The 15,672-nt window shown below is 32.8% G+C and overlaps 1 protein-coding gene and 1 non-coding gene across 4 annotated transcripts in view; both read left to right on the forward strand.

The window, feature by feature from the left end:
* Positions 1–15,672, forward strand: part of ATF7IP (activating transcription factor 7 interacting protein) — a 108,345-nt gene that overhangs the window by 78,053 nt on the left and 14,620 nt on the right. For all 3 annotated transcript variants that reach the window (XM_061125052.1, XM_061125051.1, XM_061125050.1), the window contains exons 8-10: positions 376–464; positions 2,563–3,201; positions 8,722–8,786. In XM_061125052.1, the coding sequence (XP_060981035.1) occupies positions 376–464; positions 2,563–3,201; positions 8,722–8,786 (793 nt within the window). The remainder of the gene's footprint in view (positions 1–375; positions 465–2,562; positions 3,202–8,721; positions 8,787–15,672) is intronic.
* LOC133044069 (U6 spliceosomal RNA) lies at positions 3,711–3,816 on the forward strand. Its single transcript, XR_009689821.1, has one exon. It is a non-coding gene; the product is annotated as a U6 spliceosomal RNA (small nuclear RNA).

A 15,672-nucleotide genomic window follows, 5' to 3' on the forward strand; every position in this document is an offset into this window, starting at 1 on the left:
CTTTCTTTTGTCATTGCAGATTTCTTTAACCACTTGTGCTAAATAGTATTACCTTAAGTATTTGAGAAATTCTTTGGTCAGAGTTGATAAAAACTAATGTGTGCAGATATTCGGACCCATTTTTGGTTTTCAGGTTAAAGTATTGAGAACATAGAATATAAAAGGAAGACTCTTCCCTAATGCCCTACACCCCAGCATTCCAGTGTTTTCCTACCAGCTTTGCTTCACTGCATTCACTTCCAGTTTAGTGCTTTAAATTAATATCCACGTCTAGCTACCCTTTGTTCATATGGGCCACTGCTTTCTGTATGCATAAGTAGATATCCCTTAGAATGGCATGTCCAGTGACCATTTGTGTGTGTATATATTTCATAGAAATACAAACACGGTGAGACAGATGTTGGAGTCCAAAAGAAATATAAGTGAGAGCGCACCGCCATCTTTTCAAACCCCTGTGAATACAGGTAATATTCTTAACACCGAAATACATTTTGTTATGAATTGAAGGCTTTTGTTTTCTTTTCTTACACTCTTTTGAGCTTGAAATGGACTAAGAAACTGAACACAGTTATGTAAAATTGAGTGCTAAGAGCAAATTTTTGTTTAAAAAGTAGGATCACAGATGTACGTAAAAATACAGAAACTCAGATTTCTGCTGTAGTGATTGTCAAACTTTTGGGTGTTGGCATTCCTGTATAATCTTAAAAATTATTAAGAATCTACAGAGTTTTATTTATGTTGGTATATTAATTGATATTTACTATGGTAGAAATTAAAACATATAATTTTTAAATGTTTATTAATTCACTTAAAAATAATTGCAAACCTATATTTTTTACCATTATACAGTCCAGTATTCTTGCCTGGGAAATCCCATGGACAGAGGAGCCTGGTGGGCTGCAGTCCATTTGGTCATAGAAGAGTTGGGCATGATTTAGCAATTAAACAACAGAATTACATACCATAAGTAGCAAGTTTTGGTGAAAAGTAACTCTTTTCCAAAATTAAAAAAATTAGCGAAAAGAATATTATTATATTAAATTTTTATGTCTCTTTTATACTTCACTTAAAACATTAAGATGGCCAAACACACCTGGATTCTCATATCTGCATCTGCGTTCAATCTGTTGCAATTTGTTGTTTTAGTTGAAATATGTGAATAAAATTCAGCCTCATACAAATATGTAGTTGGGAAAGGCCTAGAGAGAATGTGGGTGTTATTCTTTGACACAGCAAGTAGTGGTTTCTTAAAGGTTAGTTGCAAAGTGAAATCAGAAATCATACCAATAAACCTTTTTAAATTTTTCACAAAGTTCGTTTGTCTTGTACTTGGATGGGTCTTTTACTAATATCATACATTGATCACTTGGAAGATATTCACCGAGTTTTCTAAGTCTTCCGAACATGGGTACATTTCATTAATAAATTTTTTTTAATTGTATTTATTTACTTTGTTATCAGTTATTCTCAAAAGAGCCTTTAAAGATTTGGGAAGCTAACCATGCTCTCAGGGTGGCAGGTAGATGTATTTTCCCAAGTTCTAAGTTGTTTATTTTTTAAAACTCAGATTTTACTGTTACCAGTATATACTGTTGGTTGTTTTCTTTGAAGTCTCTGCCTTATTTGGTTTATTTTCAAGAAAAAATTTGCCAGATACCCTAATGTGAATAACCGTAGTGTGTTTATAAGTCAGTCTTTCAAGTAAAAGTGGTATTCCATCAAATAGGCTGTGAGCTCAGCTTATAGCTCAGCCAGTCGTCCAAGCACTTTTCCTTGAGCCAGCCAGCCTTATTTGGTATGCAGCAGTAATGCTTTATGTGTGCCTGTGATTTTGGAAAGACTTTACAAATCAGTGAGAAGGAGATTTGGTCATTGATTTTTATTAAACCTGCTTAAATGAGAAGAAACACAAATGGCTGAGTTAAAAAAAGACTATAAAACTGCAGTGACCAACATTTTTATTTACTCTGCTCTTTGTTGTCAGCTCCTTAATTCTTCTCCCATATTCCCTATGTTATTTTCCATATCACATAATGTCAATAGAACTTTAATAGAGGTAGTAGCCTCTCCTCACTAGTTCCTCTCCCAGGGAATTCAGTAACATCGGATCCACAGGTACAGGTTTCACTTTATCCATATGGCAAAATACCATCACTAAGTTTAACTATTATGAATTTATGGTACTCTTTCTAGATATTCTATTTGAGTTTATTTATTGCCAGTGTTCTAAGGCATTTTTAATGTACTTTCAAAATTGTCTTTTCAGTTTTGCCTAGTTTTCACTGTTTTTTAGTTGTATTTCCAGCTAGTTACTCTGAAGTAAGTATGCTAATTTTCGGAGACTCTTGATACAGAGATAGCAGTCCTCCATCTTAATGATAAAACACAAATGTAAATGCAGAAATGATTCTGCAAATAATCTAAGAATTCAAGGATTTAAATCAAATTAAAAGATATGAGAGACTGCTGTATATATTGCAGTACGTCAAATTTGTATTATATTATCTTAGCTGATAAAGATAGCTATTTAAACTGAAACTTCTCTCTCTTTTTTTTTTACAGTACCTTCAACCAATCTTGTCACTCCTCCAACAGTTGTCAGTAGTCAACCTAAATTGCAGCCTCCAGTGACTTCAGGTTCTCTGACAGCCACGTCAGTTCTTCCTGCACCCAACACAGCTACAGTAGTTGCTTCTACTCAGGTGCCTAGTGGAAATCCCCAGCCTACAATCTCTTTACAGTCTTTACCAGTGATTTTACATGTACCTGTTGCTGTATCCTCCCAGCCTCAGCTCCTTCAGAGCCATCCAGGGACTTTAGTGACCAATCAACCATCAGGCAACGTTGAATTCATTTCTGTACAAAGCCCACCTACAGTGAGTGGTCTTACCAAAAATCCAGTGTCTTTGCCATCTTTGCCAAACCCCACGAAACCAAACAACATTCCTTCTGTGCCCAGTCCTAGTATTCAAAGGAATTCTCCCGCCAGTGCTGCACCGTTAGGAACAACACTTGCCGTACAGGCCGTTCCCACAGCACACTCTATTGTCCAAGCCACAAGGACTTCTTTACCTACAGTAGGCCCGTCAGGACTGTATAGTCCATCAAATAATCGAGGTCCTATACAGATGAAGATTCCAATTTCGGCTTTTAGTACTTCATCTCCTGCAGAACAGAGCAGCACTACCACCACAAGAATTGGTAAGTCAACATGTAGATTTAATAATAGAAAAGCAGGCTTGTTAATAGTCTAGATAATTGAATTTGTGTGTGTATGTGTATATGTAGTTGACTATCATTATTAGAAGACAGAGTGAATAGAATTTCACAGAGACTATTTTAGTTACCTAAGAGAAATGATGTTGTTAAAGTGGGATCTGAGAATTTATTTTGAGTAAGAAGTTACCATTTGTAATTCATCTTTTACTAGTTTTCCTAACCTGGGCAAATTTTTAATTTTGGCTTTGTAGCAAGCATTGTGAATTACTTTTATAATATATTTTACAGATATATCTGAATATACAGAAAACAGTATGTTTTAAAATATCTAAGTGATGTAATATATGCTAATAAGAGGAAATTAAGAACCACACATCTTCTCTAGTGAAAGTGTTAGTTGCTCAGTTATGTCTGACTCTTTGTGACCCCATGGACTGTAGCCTGCCAGGTTCTTCTGTCCATGGAATTCTCCAGGTAAGAATACTGGAGTGGTGCTCACTTGGGCAGCACATATACTAAAATCAGAATGATACAGAGAAGATTAGTATGGCCCTGCACAAGGATGACACACAAATTCTTGAAGTGTTCCATATTTTTTGTTCATGTTTGGCAGAAACCAACAAAATTCTGTAAAGCAATTATCCTTCAATTAAAAAATAAATGAATTAAAAAGAAAGAATTGTAGAGTGGGTTGCCATTCCCATCTCCAGGGGATCTTTCCAACCCAGGGATCAAATTTGAGTCTCCTGTGTTGAAGGCAGATTCTTTACCATCTGAGACACTAAGGGAAGCCCCTGCCCATTACTCCATTTGGAAAAATCCTTTGTGCATTCTTCACTCCTATCTTCCAAATTTGAATGGTTTTATACTAGGTCTTCCCTCTTTAATTTACTGCAGAACGTTTGCTTGCTTCTTGTTTTCTCTTATATAGTTTCCTATATGGCATATTTTACATGATTATGTTTGTATATTTATATATACTTTGAAGTATTGCAAGAAGGAGAACTTGATTGTTCCTAATTTAAAATCTGTAGAACTCTGTCTTCCTTGTTCTTAGAAAGCATAGATTGTATATACATTCTTCAACTTGCTTATTCTTCATTTCTGATTTTATATTTATCCCCACTACTTTGGAAAGATAGGAAAGAGTACCTGGGCATCATGTATATAGTGAAATTGTAGTAACTGTCCTATTGATATAGTTGACCTTGAAATATAAGAAAAAATTATAAAGTACAAAACTACTTTTTATAAGTGAGATATACAGGGCTTGTTTTTTTAATTTTTTATGTGGTCTTCAGGAGAGTACTTTTCTTCTGAGTATATATTCTCATAAAATAGAGTTTCACAGAGTTACTGAGAGTAAATGAATTGTAGATAAAAATTCATACTGGAATGAAGCTGAATATCACCCTCATACAATTAACATCTGGGATATAAGATTGAAATTTCAAATACAGTTATTATTAGTATTTAAAACTAAATATTTGCATGGTACAGTAATGATATTTATTAGCATTATCTGCTGTCACAACATTCCTTAGATGCTTACTTTTAATTGAGTTCAGTGAATGAGAAAGATTTTCTGGGGGTGGGTTACATTTCTTCCAGTCATTACTATTTTTTAACATGTTAGGTGGAAGATGATTATCATGGACATTGTTTTCTGTGATTTTGGAGTTTTTCTTCTTTATGAAATTTTGAACTTAGTTGTCATTATTTTTAAATCATGGTTACAAAATAAGGTAAATTCTTAAATATAGAACTTTCCCTGAAAGACCATAGCCTGAAAAGAAGTCAATAACTTGAAAGATTACTTTGTTTAATGTTATGATTGCAAGTTCCCTAAATACTTGTACAGTATCAGAATTATGAGTTTCCCAGGTGGCTTATTGGTAAAGTATCCACCTGTCAATGCAGGCAACTCAGGAGATGGAGGTTTGATCCCAGGGTCAGAAAAATCCCCTGGAGGGGGAAATGGCAACCCACTCCAGTATTCTTGCTAGGAGAATCCCATGGACAAAGAAGCCTGGTGGGCTGCAGTCCATAGGCTTGCAAAGACTTGGACCTGACTGAGCATACACACACACATCTGAATTATACTTCAGTTCATTATCCTGTTAACATTGTATGAACATTTGTTGACCCAAAGTGTGTGTTTTTCCCAAAATTATCTAGCTTAATGTGCTTTATTAGTTGTAATGTCAGTCTGTTTAATTTCTTGACTGTCATTAATTATTTTTGTATATAAAATTAATAATTTTAGTAATTATTAGTTTTGTGATAATACATTTATATTTATATTTAAAACTTTATATTTTAACATATATATACTTAACACATATATACTTTAATACATAAATTATATTATGGAGATCTTCATTTTGAGTTCTATTTGGAATGCTTACATATATTTGAAAGTAAATTATTAGATATTAACCAAAACCATTAATGTTAAGCTTGACTTTGTTTACCATATTAATTAGAAGGAGGTCCTATGAGATGATATATTCTCTGATTATGCATAATTTTAAGGATGCCATAAATGGCATGAAAGTGGGCATTTAGCTATTGAGACTTGCAAAAACCTAAGCCAAGATCAAATAGCAAAATTTGGGTGAATATGAAGGCTGAAGCCAAACATTAGTACACCCATAAGGTGATAAATTAATTAGTTATTTAAGTAAAACTTTTTAAAAACTATGCTTATGTAAGTTTTATTTGCATAATGTATAACTAGACAGCATGCATTTGTATATATTTATGTACATATGTCTTCATAGAGTAAGTCAATATTTTTTATAAGTATAAAATAAAAGTTGTTCTAAGGATTACTTGGAAATTTAAAGACCAAATATAGCTTGTCTCATTCATTCATAAAAGGAAATGGCTACCCACTCCAGTATTCTTGCCTGGAGAGTCCTGTGGACGGAGGAGCCTGGTGGGCTGCTGTCCGTTCAGTTGCACAGAGTCGGACATGACTGCAGCGGCTTAGCATGCTTGCATTCATTCATAAAACATTGAATGCCTGTTTTGTTCTAAAATCATGCAGACACACAGAAATGTACAAAATAGTCCCTATTGTAACCAAGCTTATAGTCAAATAGGGAACTTGAATGTTAAATAATTATAAATATGATGAATGTAAATATATGCAGGTTTCTGTGAGAGGATATGGGAGCTCTGGGAAGGTATGAGAATGGAGTGAATGGCAAGATGGTGGGAAGTAGAGTTTTAAAGGATTTTTACAGAGAGGAAGGAGTGTGACATCCAGAAACACTGGCTACAGGAGGGGAGAAAATGGAGTTAGAGAAACTAGAGGCTCTTGGGAGTGTTTTAGATGAGAGAGAGGGTGGTAAAAGTGACTTAAAAGTTTTTGCATTCCATTTATTTTCATTCAGTTATCCAGCACCTACCAACGTACACTACTAATGCACCCCTGTAAAATACACATGCTCATAATACACATCCATTTTATGATGCTGGTAAAAATTCAGTGTTGGTTAAAAGTGACAATATCTTTAAAGAATAGAGAGACAGAGATGTTTCTTATATGATAGGGTTTAGTGTACAATTTTTTACTTTATATCCTGCCAATTTTATTGCTTGATAGATTGATTCATAACTTTTTACTTTCAAAATTCATCTGAAGTGGTAAAAGAAAACAAAAGATGCAGTGAAACTATAAAATGTTACATTGAGAATCAAGACAACAATCTAATAAAAGGGTAGGAGAAGTTAGTGGAACATCTAGGATAAAGAATATTTTTACAGCTTTATGAATAATTAACTTTGTGTCCTGAGACAATTAGGTCAAAGAATCATGCTCGATAAGAAAACTCTCATATTTATTAGTATTTGTGTGTGTGTGTGTGTGTGTAGAAATAAAACATTTCATTAATCAGTTTAAATCTTTCCTGAATCTTGAGAATAATTGTATGAGGATAATTCCACAGAAAATTCCATGGACAGAGGAGTCTGGTGGGCTACAGTCCATGGGTTGCAAGAGTCAGACACAACTTAGAACGAAACCAGCCAACCAGCCAATCAACAGAAAATAAAAATGAAACTCCCTCACCTGCTTTGCTTCTTGACTTACCTTTTATTTTCACTTGAAAATGTGTTTTAAATCCAAATGAATGTATTCTTACACTGTATATATATATTTAAAAATTCGCAGTAAATTGCTTATGTTTTGGTAATGTCTTGAGTGTGTATTAATACTCTGCATGTCAGTAACCTGGAATTAATTTTTTTTTATTAAGTAGTATTTTTAAGAAGTATTATTTAAAAAAAATTTTTTTTATTAAGTAGTATTTCAAGAAATTTGCAGTCCAGAAATGAAGCTGATTCATTGTAAATGAAGCAATTTTAAGATATTAAAGATATGTGTATACATACATCTTAAATATACCTGGGAGATTCCTTAGGTTATATATACACACACATGCATTTGTACATATGTGTATATATGTATATTTTCTTGCTATGCAAAGATCTAAGATAATTCAGATAGGGTAGGCAGAAATTGGAAGGGCCCCTTTTACTTACCTAGCCTGTAAAACCCTCTTTTTAACAGGTAGATATTTATCCTCATTTGTTTAAATGTATAGACAGAAATAATTCTATCTACCATTTCTGGTTTTGTCTTTTTAAATATATTGATAAATTATTTACTTTGTATGTATGTTATGAAGATTTACAAATGAAAGGAGTGTCATATTTTGACTATAAAGTTTTTTTGACAGAAAGTGTGGATAGGATGTTTCAGCATTAGAAAACTCCTATTAATGTAATTGACCACGTTACCAAAGAGAAAAAACTGATTAATCACCTCAGTAGATGCTCAAGACATTTGACAAAACTTAATACATTTTCTTTAGAAATTGAGGCAGAAAAACATCCTTTGTTTCTTTTCTGTGCTGTTTTTTCATTCAGCTATCTTTTATACAACTATATAGTTGTAGTTCCATACATGCAAAATTCTTATGTATGTGTGTGTGTACAGACTCAATACAAGTTTATTGAAAAATGAATAAAGGAAAACCATCTGTGATTGAGCTGTTGAGATTATGCATGTATGTTTCATCAGGATCACTTTATTTTTCTAGTGAATTTATTACATTTTTGCCATGTTACTAAATTTTTTTCTCCAGAGTTGTGTAGTATGGAAGGATTATATTTTATTTAACTTTTCGTGTTATAGCATTTAGGTTATACACATCTTAAATTGCTTCCCTGCAATATTCCTTTGGTTAGAGTTAAAATTTGTGTTTAATGGGTATATGAAGTGTTTGGATTTCTAGTATCAATTTGTCCTTCTGAAAGATTTGTAGCAGTGGTCTATGAGAGAGTAATTTACATATGTGACATGTTGACAGACAAAAAACATATTGGAGAAAATTAACGTGAATTGTTGTATATAAAGAAACCTACCCTTTCACATTTTGTAGGTTCCTTTAAAAATAGCTCTGAGTTTGTTTTGTTTTTTTGACTCCTTAGAAAACCAGACAAACAAAACAGTAGATGCTTCTGTTAATAAGAAAGCAGCTGATAGCACATCACAGGTAAGATGTTTCCTACTGTTTCAAAATGAAAGAATGGATTTCTATTGATGTTCTTTGATAAAATGAAAATTATTCCAAGTCTGTTTTTTACAACTGTCCAGAATTTTTCAAACAGCTTCTCTGTGTTGTTTGACAAGAATTGAATTTTTTTACTGGTAATTCTCTTAGCGATATTGGATTATATATAACTGACAGTCTAGTAATTTTCTTTCATACAGTGTGAAGTTTTAGTCGCCAAATTACATGTAGCCCATCTTTTTAAGAAGGTCTCACTGGTTTATCCCTCTCCCCACTCCTCCCCATCCTCTGTCCTGCCATTGCCAACACACACAGAGACTCCATTTTAGTTTGTTCAGAGCTAATCAGAAACAGTTTTATGGAAAGAAAATTTTGGTTTTTCTGATAGCTTGTTAGTATTTTGCCGTCCTTGGTACTTTTTCATGTTAAATTTAAGTCACCCAGGAGTGGAGTAACTCCATTTTTCCTGTATTAATAAAGTTCATCATGATTCTTTTTCTACATTGCTTTAGGTGTAATAGATTCATAGGGAAGTCATTGCATGTTTGATGGTCTAATTTCTTCCCTTCCTCTTAATCATATCTAGAAACTCATATATTTTCCTAGTGAGAGAAAAAATCTTGAATAAGTCAGGCGTGAATAAAATATGTGAATTTTAAAACAAGGGCATAGTGATCTTTAATTTTGACTATTCATCTTTAAAATGATGAATTTTTGACCAGAGATAGATATACACCATGCTGTATAGATCACACTAAAGCTATTAGAAATATTTTATTTCTTACAAATTTTAGCAGGCTTTTTATATTATATCAAAGGTCAAAGTTCTGATTCTGAGAATGTCTTGTAGCTATGTTTTTAATTAAAAGCATATGGAGTACTTTTTTGGAAGGCGTGTAGTATAGGAAACATCGATATATTCAGTGACTTTTCTGTAACATTTATAGCAAGTCTAGCTTTACTTTATAAAGTAAAACTAAAACTAAACAAAGAAATTACAAACATCCTCATTTCTCTCAGTAACTTTTTTCTTGTTTATTTGGACATACTAGGTGATGTTTTAGAAGAGGAAAATGGACACTAATGGCTGTTTTTTCTTGTTATAAATGGTGATTCTTCTAGAGTTGTGCTGTCTAATGTGGTAGCCACTAATCACATGTAGGCTATTTAAATGAAAATAGATTTAATTTAGCCTTAAATAAAAAATTTACTTCCTCTATCATAGTAGCCCCATTTCAAAGCTCAAAAGCCACATATAGATAGTAACTACCATATTGGAAAACAAGGATATGGAATATTTTCATCATTGCAAAAAGTTATATTCTGATGTTATATGGCAGCCTAGATGGGAGAGGAATTGGGGGAGAATGGTACATGTACATGTATGGCTAAATCCCTTTGCTGTCCACTGAAACTGGCATAACATTGTTAATTGGCTATACTCCAGTACAAAATAAAAAAATTTTTTAAAGTTTTATTAGGTTGCTGAAATAAAGTGTATGGAATATTGTAAACATTTCAGTAAAAATAAATTGATATAAAAGTTTGCCATACTTTTAAAGTTCTTTACTTAAAAATATTCTTTTTAAATTAAAAAAAAAAACAAAATAATACAAAATCTAGTCACACTCAGCTACTTATGTTCTAGAAAGTCTAAAACATGTATTACCACTTCACAAGTTTTAGAATCGTAACTATTTTAGTTTACATTGTATTATATAACTTTTATTTTGATGAAGCAACTTGTACCAGTAGATCCAAAAGACACCTGAAATAGTAAGTTACTGCATCAGATTAGCAAAGAGACTGTACAACCAAATTCTAAGTTCTCAAAGAATATTTTTTTAAAAATTCTTCTTATTTATTTAATGAATTTATTTGGCTGTACCAGGTCTTAGCTGTGGCATGTGGGATCTTACTTCCCTGACCAGGGATTGAACCTGGGCCCCTGCATTGGGAGCATGGAGTCTTAGCCACTGGACCACCAGAAAGGTCTCTCAATGAATATTTTATTTGGCTTACAGGAATAGTAATTCACTACCATTGTATGAAAAACACAAGTAGCATGACTAGGCAGCTAATCTGTTAAAGTCATGTCTGATCAAAGGTTTGAATGAGTTCCAGTTATGGGTTTAAATAGTAAATATAATATGCAAGTTTTATTATATAATAAATTATTATGGAAATATATATGGGCTGCTAGTTATAAATTGATGCTATATTGGCTTTTTGGGTTATAGATAAAATTTTTGTTGTGCAGAAATATTTTGATAATGTTAACACTACAGTTTTTTTGAACATATGTTAAGAAATTGCTGTTAGCTTTTTACCCTGTATGTTACTTGGTAGCAAATAGAATCTGGTGTGAAATAGGTAGCCTATGATTCTTTACACTCTTAGCTTTCTAACCACTCAGATGACTTCTTTTTTCTATGCCAAGTCTTACTTAGTTTTACTTCTGAACACTTGTAAAACTATCATAATTTAGAAGGAATCTAGATGGCATGTATGGAAATGATAGTTGTTCAGACATAGCTAATGAGAAAATAATTAAAGATATAAAATATTCTTTTTGTAGTCCTTGAATGAAGATTTCTCTAATGTCTTTCAAATAAGCATTTATTAGCATATTCCATATAATTGTTATTATTTTATTCATAGATCTCATTTCATGTAGTACATTACTAATATATTTTATGGGGTAAAACATTATTTATTAAAACTACCATCATATGTTGTAAAACAGTGTAGAAATCATTTTCTGCTGCTTCTGTAGTTTTATATTACTGTTTAGAGGGACTTGAGATCCACCTCAGTTTTGCTGATTTGCTAGAAGGGCTCATAAAACCTGTGACAGGTTATATCATGGTTATGGTTTATCACAGCAAAAAATAGAGAACCAAACCAGCAGGGAAAAAAAATAAGCATCAAGTGGGATCAAGTGTGGTCAGGCTGAGGCTTCCATGTTCTTCCCTAACCAGCACTGCACAGGAGGGGCTTTCTCTCTGGTTATTACCTTAGGGAACAAGTGAAAGGTCTTTGCCCTGGTAAGCCTGACTGAGTGTCACGGCCTGAGCTGATTGGACAGCTGCTTCTTTCTGTGTAACCAGCTATGGCAGTCACAATGCAGGACTCCCAGCAGTGAACCCAGGTGTGCATCATCAGCCTTGGTGTTTGCACAGATCAACCTTGATAAGCCAGTATGACACAGTTTATTGATTAAGGTGTTTAAGGTACATAAGAAAATGATCAATAATTTATGTAAAATTTCTAAGGGCCACATTTTTGGTAGCCAACCAAACCTTGAGATAGTTCCCAAGTTCCTTTGGAGAGATTGTGGAGTGAACAGCCGGGTCTTCTGTACTGGCATTCTCTGCAGTTGTCGAAGTGCCCTGTTCTAGCCTTTCAAATATATTCTTTGTTATTGCCTTTTAAATATGATCTTATTATTTTAGTACAAGAAAAAAAATACTCTACAAAGCCAATATCTTTGCCTTCTTGAAATTTTCTTAGTGTTCATACGATGAGAGTGGTCATTTGGGGGGACACATGATTAAATAACTTTTTAATAAAATAAATTCTTAGTATTAAAACCTACTTGACACAAGATGTTTTTTAGCAGTTTCAGAACTTCAGTAATATGTATAAATGCAGATATAGGCATGTAATGTCTCTTTACATAAGTTTTCTCAGAATTGATGGCAGAAAAACATGAACCTAGTGACATAAAAATAATAAGCTCTAGAGTCAGACAGTCTGGCAACTGTAACTTACCTAATATGTAAGGCTTGAATACGTTATCTAAACCTTGGAATTGATTTCTTACCTATAAAATATGGTTAATGCTGATCTCAGCCACAGATTATTGTAGATTAAATTTGTTAGTGAAAGTAGAACACTGACCATGGAGCCTGATGGAAATAGTTCCAGCTATCATGAATATCTTTTATTTGCTGTTAATAATTATTGAAATAATTAGATTTTATTTCTTAAGAAAATAGAAACAGGAGACTACTGTAGTATGTGATAATAGATGAACTTTATCAGTCAAGTTAGGATAAATAAAAATACAATTCAGTAAATTAGCTCATTGATTATAGACCTTTCTTCCTATTATAGATTATACATTATAGAAAAATATGCACCTTACAATAGAGCATTAAAACAATAAAAAGAAATAGACAAATTGACCCTTTTATCTTTATAAGATTTACTCTTTGTATCTTCTCTAACATTAATGTAATTACAGCAGTTTTTTTCAGTGTGTTTGTGTATTTGTATTTAAAGTGAGTATTTAGGAGGAAAAAAACTAGTTATTTTCTTGATTTTTTGATGTGTTATTTCATCTGACAATCCCTAATATTGATAGGAAATTTCATTCTGTTTCTTTGGTTTAGTCAGTGATATGGTTGAATTTAGGTCTGCTGTTCTATAATTTAAAAAATATATCATCTATTTTTTGTTTTTGGGTACTTTTCCCCCTACTTTAATTTTGTGTTGATTTTTAATACTCTTAATTTTTCTGTTGTCTGTTCTTAAAAAGTTGAAGTATAATTGATTTACAATGTTGTGTTAGATTGTGGTGTACAGCAAAGTGATTCAGTTATACATATGTATATATTCTTTTTCATTACAGGTTATTAGAAGATATTGACTATAGCTCCCTTAGATACATAGTAGAATCTTACTGTTTTCTATTTTATATATAGTAGTTTGTATCTGCTAATCCCAGACTCTTAATTTATCCCTCCCTGCCTTTTCCCCTTTGGTAACCTCTAGTTTGTTTTCTATGTCTATGAGTCTGTTTCTGTTTTATAAGTGAATCCATTTGTATATTTTAGATTCCGTGTGTAAGTGACATCATATATCTTTCTGACTTGCTTCACTTAGTATGATAATCCTTAGGTCCATTCTTTTTTGTGGCTGATTAATATTCCGTGTGTGTGTGTGTGTGTATAAGAGAGACATCTTTATCTATTTATCTGTCAGTAGACATTTCGGTTGCTTTCGTATCTTGGCTCTTGTAAATAGTGCTGCTGTGAACATTGGGGTGCATGTATCTTTTTGAATTAAGAGTTTTCTCTGGATATGTGCCCAGCAATGAGATGTTTGGATCAAGTGGTAACTCTAGTTTAAGTTTTTTAAGGAACTTCTATCTTTTCCTCCATAGTGGTTGCCTCAGTAATTTACATTTTCACCAACAGTGTAGGAGGGTACCCTTTTCTCCACACACTCTCAAGCACTTATTGTTGGTAGACTTTTCAATGATGATGCTTCTGACCAGTTTGAGATGATACTTTCTTGTAGTTTTGATTTGCATTTCTCTGGTAATTAGCTGTGTTAGCATCATTTCATGTGCCTATTGACCATCTTCTTTGGAGAAATGTCTGTTTAAGTCTTCTGCCCATTTTTTAATTGGGCTATTTGTATTTTAGTTATTGATTTGTATACCCTGTTTAAATATTTTGAAAATTAAGCCCTTATCATTTGTGTTGTTTGCAAGTATTTCCTCCCAGTCTGTAGGTTGTCTTTTTGTTTATGGTTTCCTTTGCTGTGCAAAAAGCTTATGAGTCTTTTTAGGTCTCATTTGTTTATTTTTGTTTTTATTTCTATTGCCTTGGAAAACTGACCTAAGAAAACATTGCTGTGATCTATGTCAGAGAAAGTTTTGCCCACGTTCTCATCTGGGAGCTTTATGGTGTCATGTCTTACATATTTAAGTCTTTAGCCATTTTCAGTTTACTTTTGTGTATAGTGTGAGGGCATGTTCCAGCATCATTGATAGACATGTGGCTATCCAGCTTTCCCAACTTGCTGAAGAGACTGTCTTTTGTCCATTGTATCAGTCTTGGCTCCTTTGTCAAAGATTAGTTGACCATAGGTGTGTGGGTTTGTTTCTGGGTGCTCTGTTCTGATCCATTGATCCATGTCTGTTCTTATGCCAACACCATGTTGTTTTCATTGCGATAGCTTTGTTGTATTATTGATGTTGGGAGTGTTAGGCCTCCAGTTTTGTTCTATTCTCCCAGGATTGTTTTGGCAATTTTGGGTCTTTTGTGATCCCACATAAGTTTTAGGATTGTTTGTTCTAGTAATTCTTGGAATATATTTTTAACAGCTGATTTGAAGTCTGCTAAATTCAACATCTGGCTCCACTTGGAATTATTTTTATTGACTATCTTTTATTTCTAGTTGGGTTCTACTTTACTAGTCTTTGCCTGTTGTTCTAGTAATTTTTGATGAATTTAAAATTTAATTTTAAAAGTGGACCTTAGTTGGACAAGTGGATCTTATAGATCTGTTGTAGCAAGTGGATTCTGTTATGTTCTTCAAAGGTTTGTTAAGAACTTTTCAGTTTGGGTTTTACAGATTTGTGATGTTTATTAACAAGTCATTTTCTGTGAAGTCATTATCATAGAAAAGGTTTATAATTGTAAGATTTAGAGTTACATCATGGTCTTTGGATTTGGTCTGTATATCTAATATTAAGAAATTATTTTCTTTAATTTTGTAAAACTTTAGTATTGTAGATGAAAACCTTAATCATTTGGAGTTGACATGACTGTAAATATACCATAAAGTAATTATGATTAGCATTTATTGAGTGGTTCTTGTGTGTCATGCCTGGTGTTAAGCTCTTTGTTTGCATATTTGTATTAATCCTTATAATAGACTTCATATCAGTTTTTTGAAATTAAAAAAATGGCATTTTAACATAAGTTCATGTAACTTGTAAGTGTTGGAACTAAAAGATTCAGTCATTCTTTTTGACTTGAGGATCTTGGCTCTTTAGGTCTATGTTATACTGCTTTCCTTTTTTTGTTGCCATTATATAGTTTAAAAAAATTGTTTTAACTACATTTCTAAT

Source organism: Dama dama, chromosome 22 (assembly GCF_033118175.1).
Source record: "Dama dama isolate Ldn47 chromosome 22, ASM3311817v1, whole genome shotgun sequence".
NCBI classification, from domain to species: domain Eukaryota; kingdom Metazoa; phylum Chordata; class Mammalia; order Artiodactyla; family Cervidae; genus Dama; species Dama dama.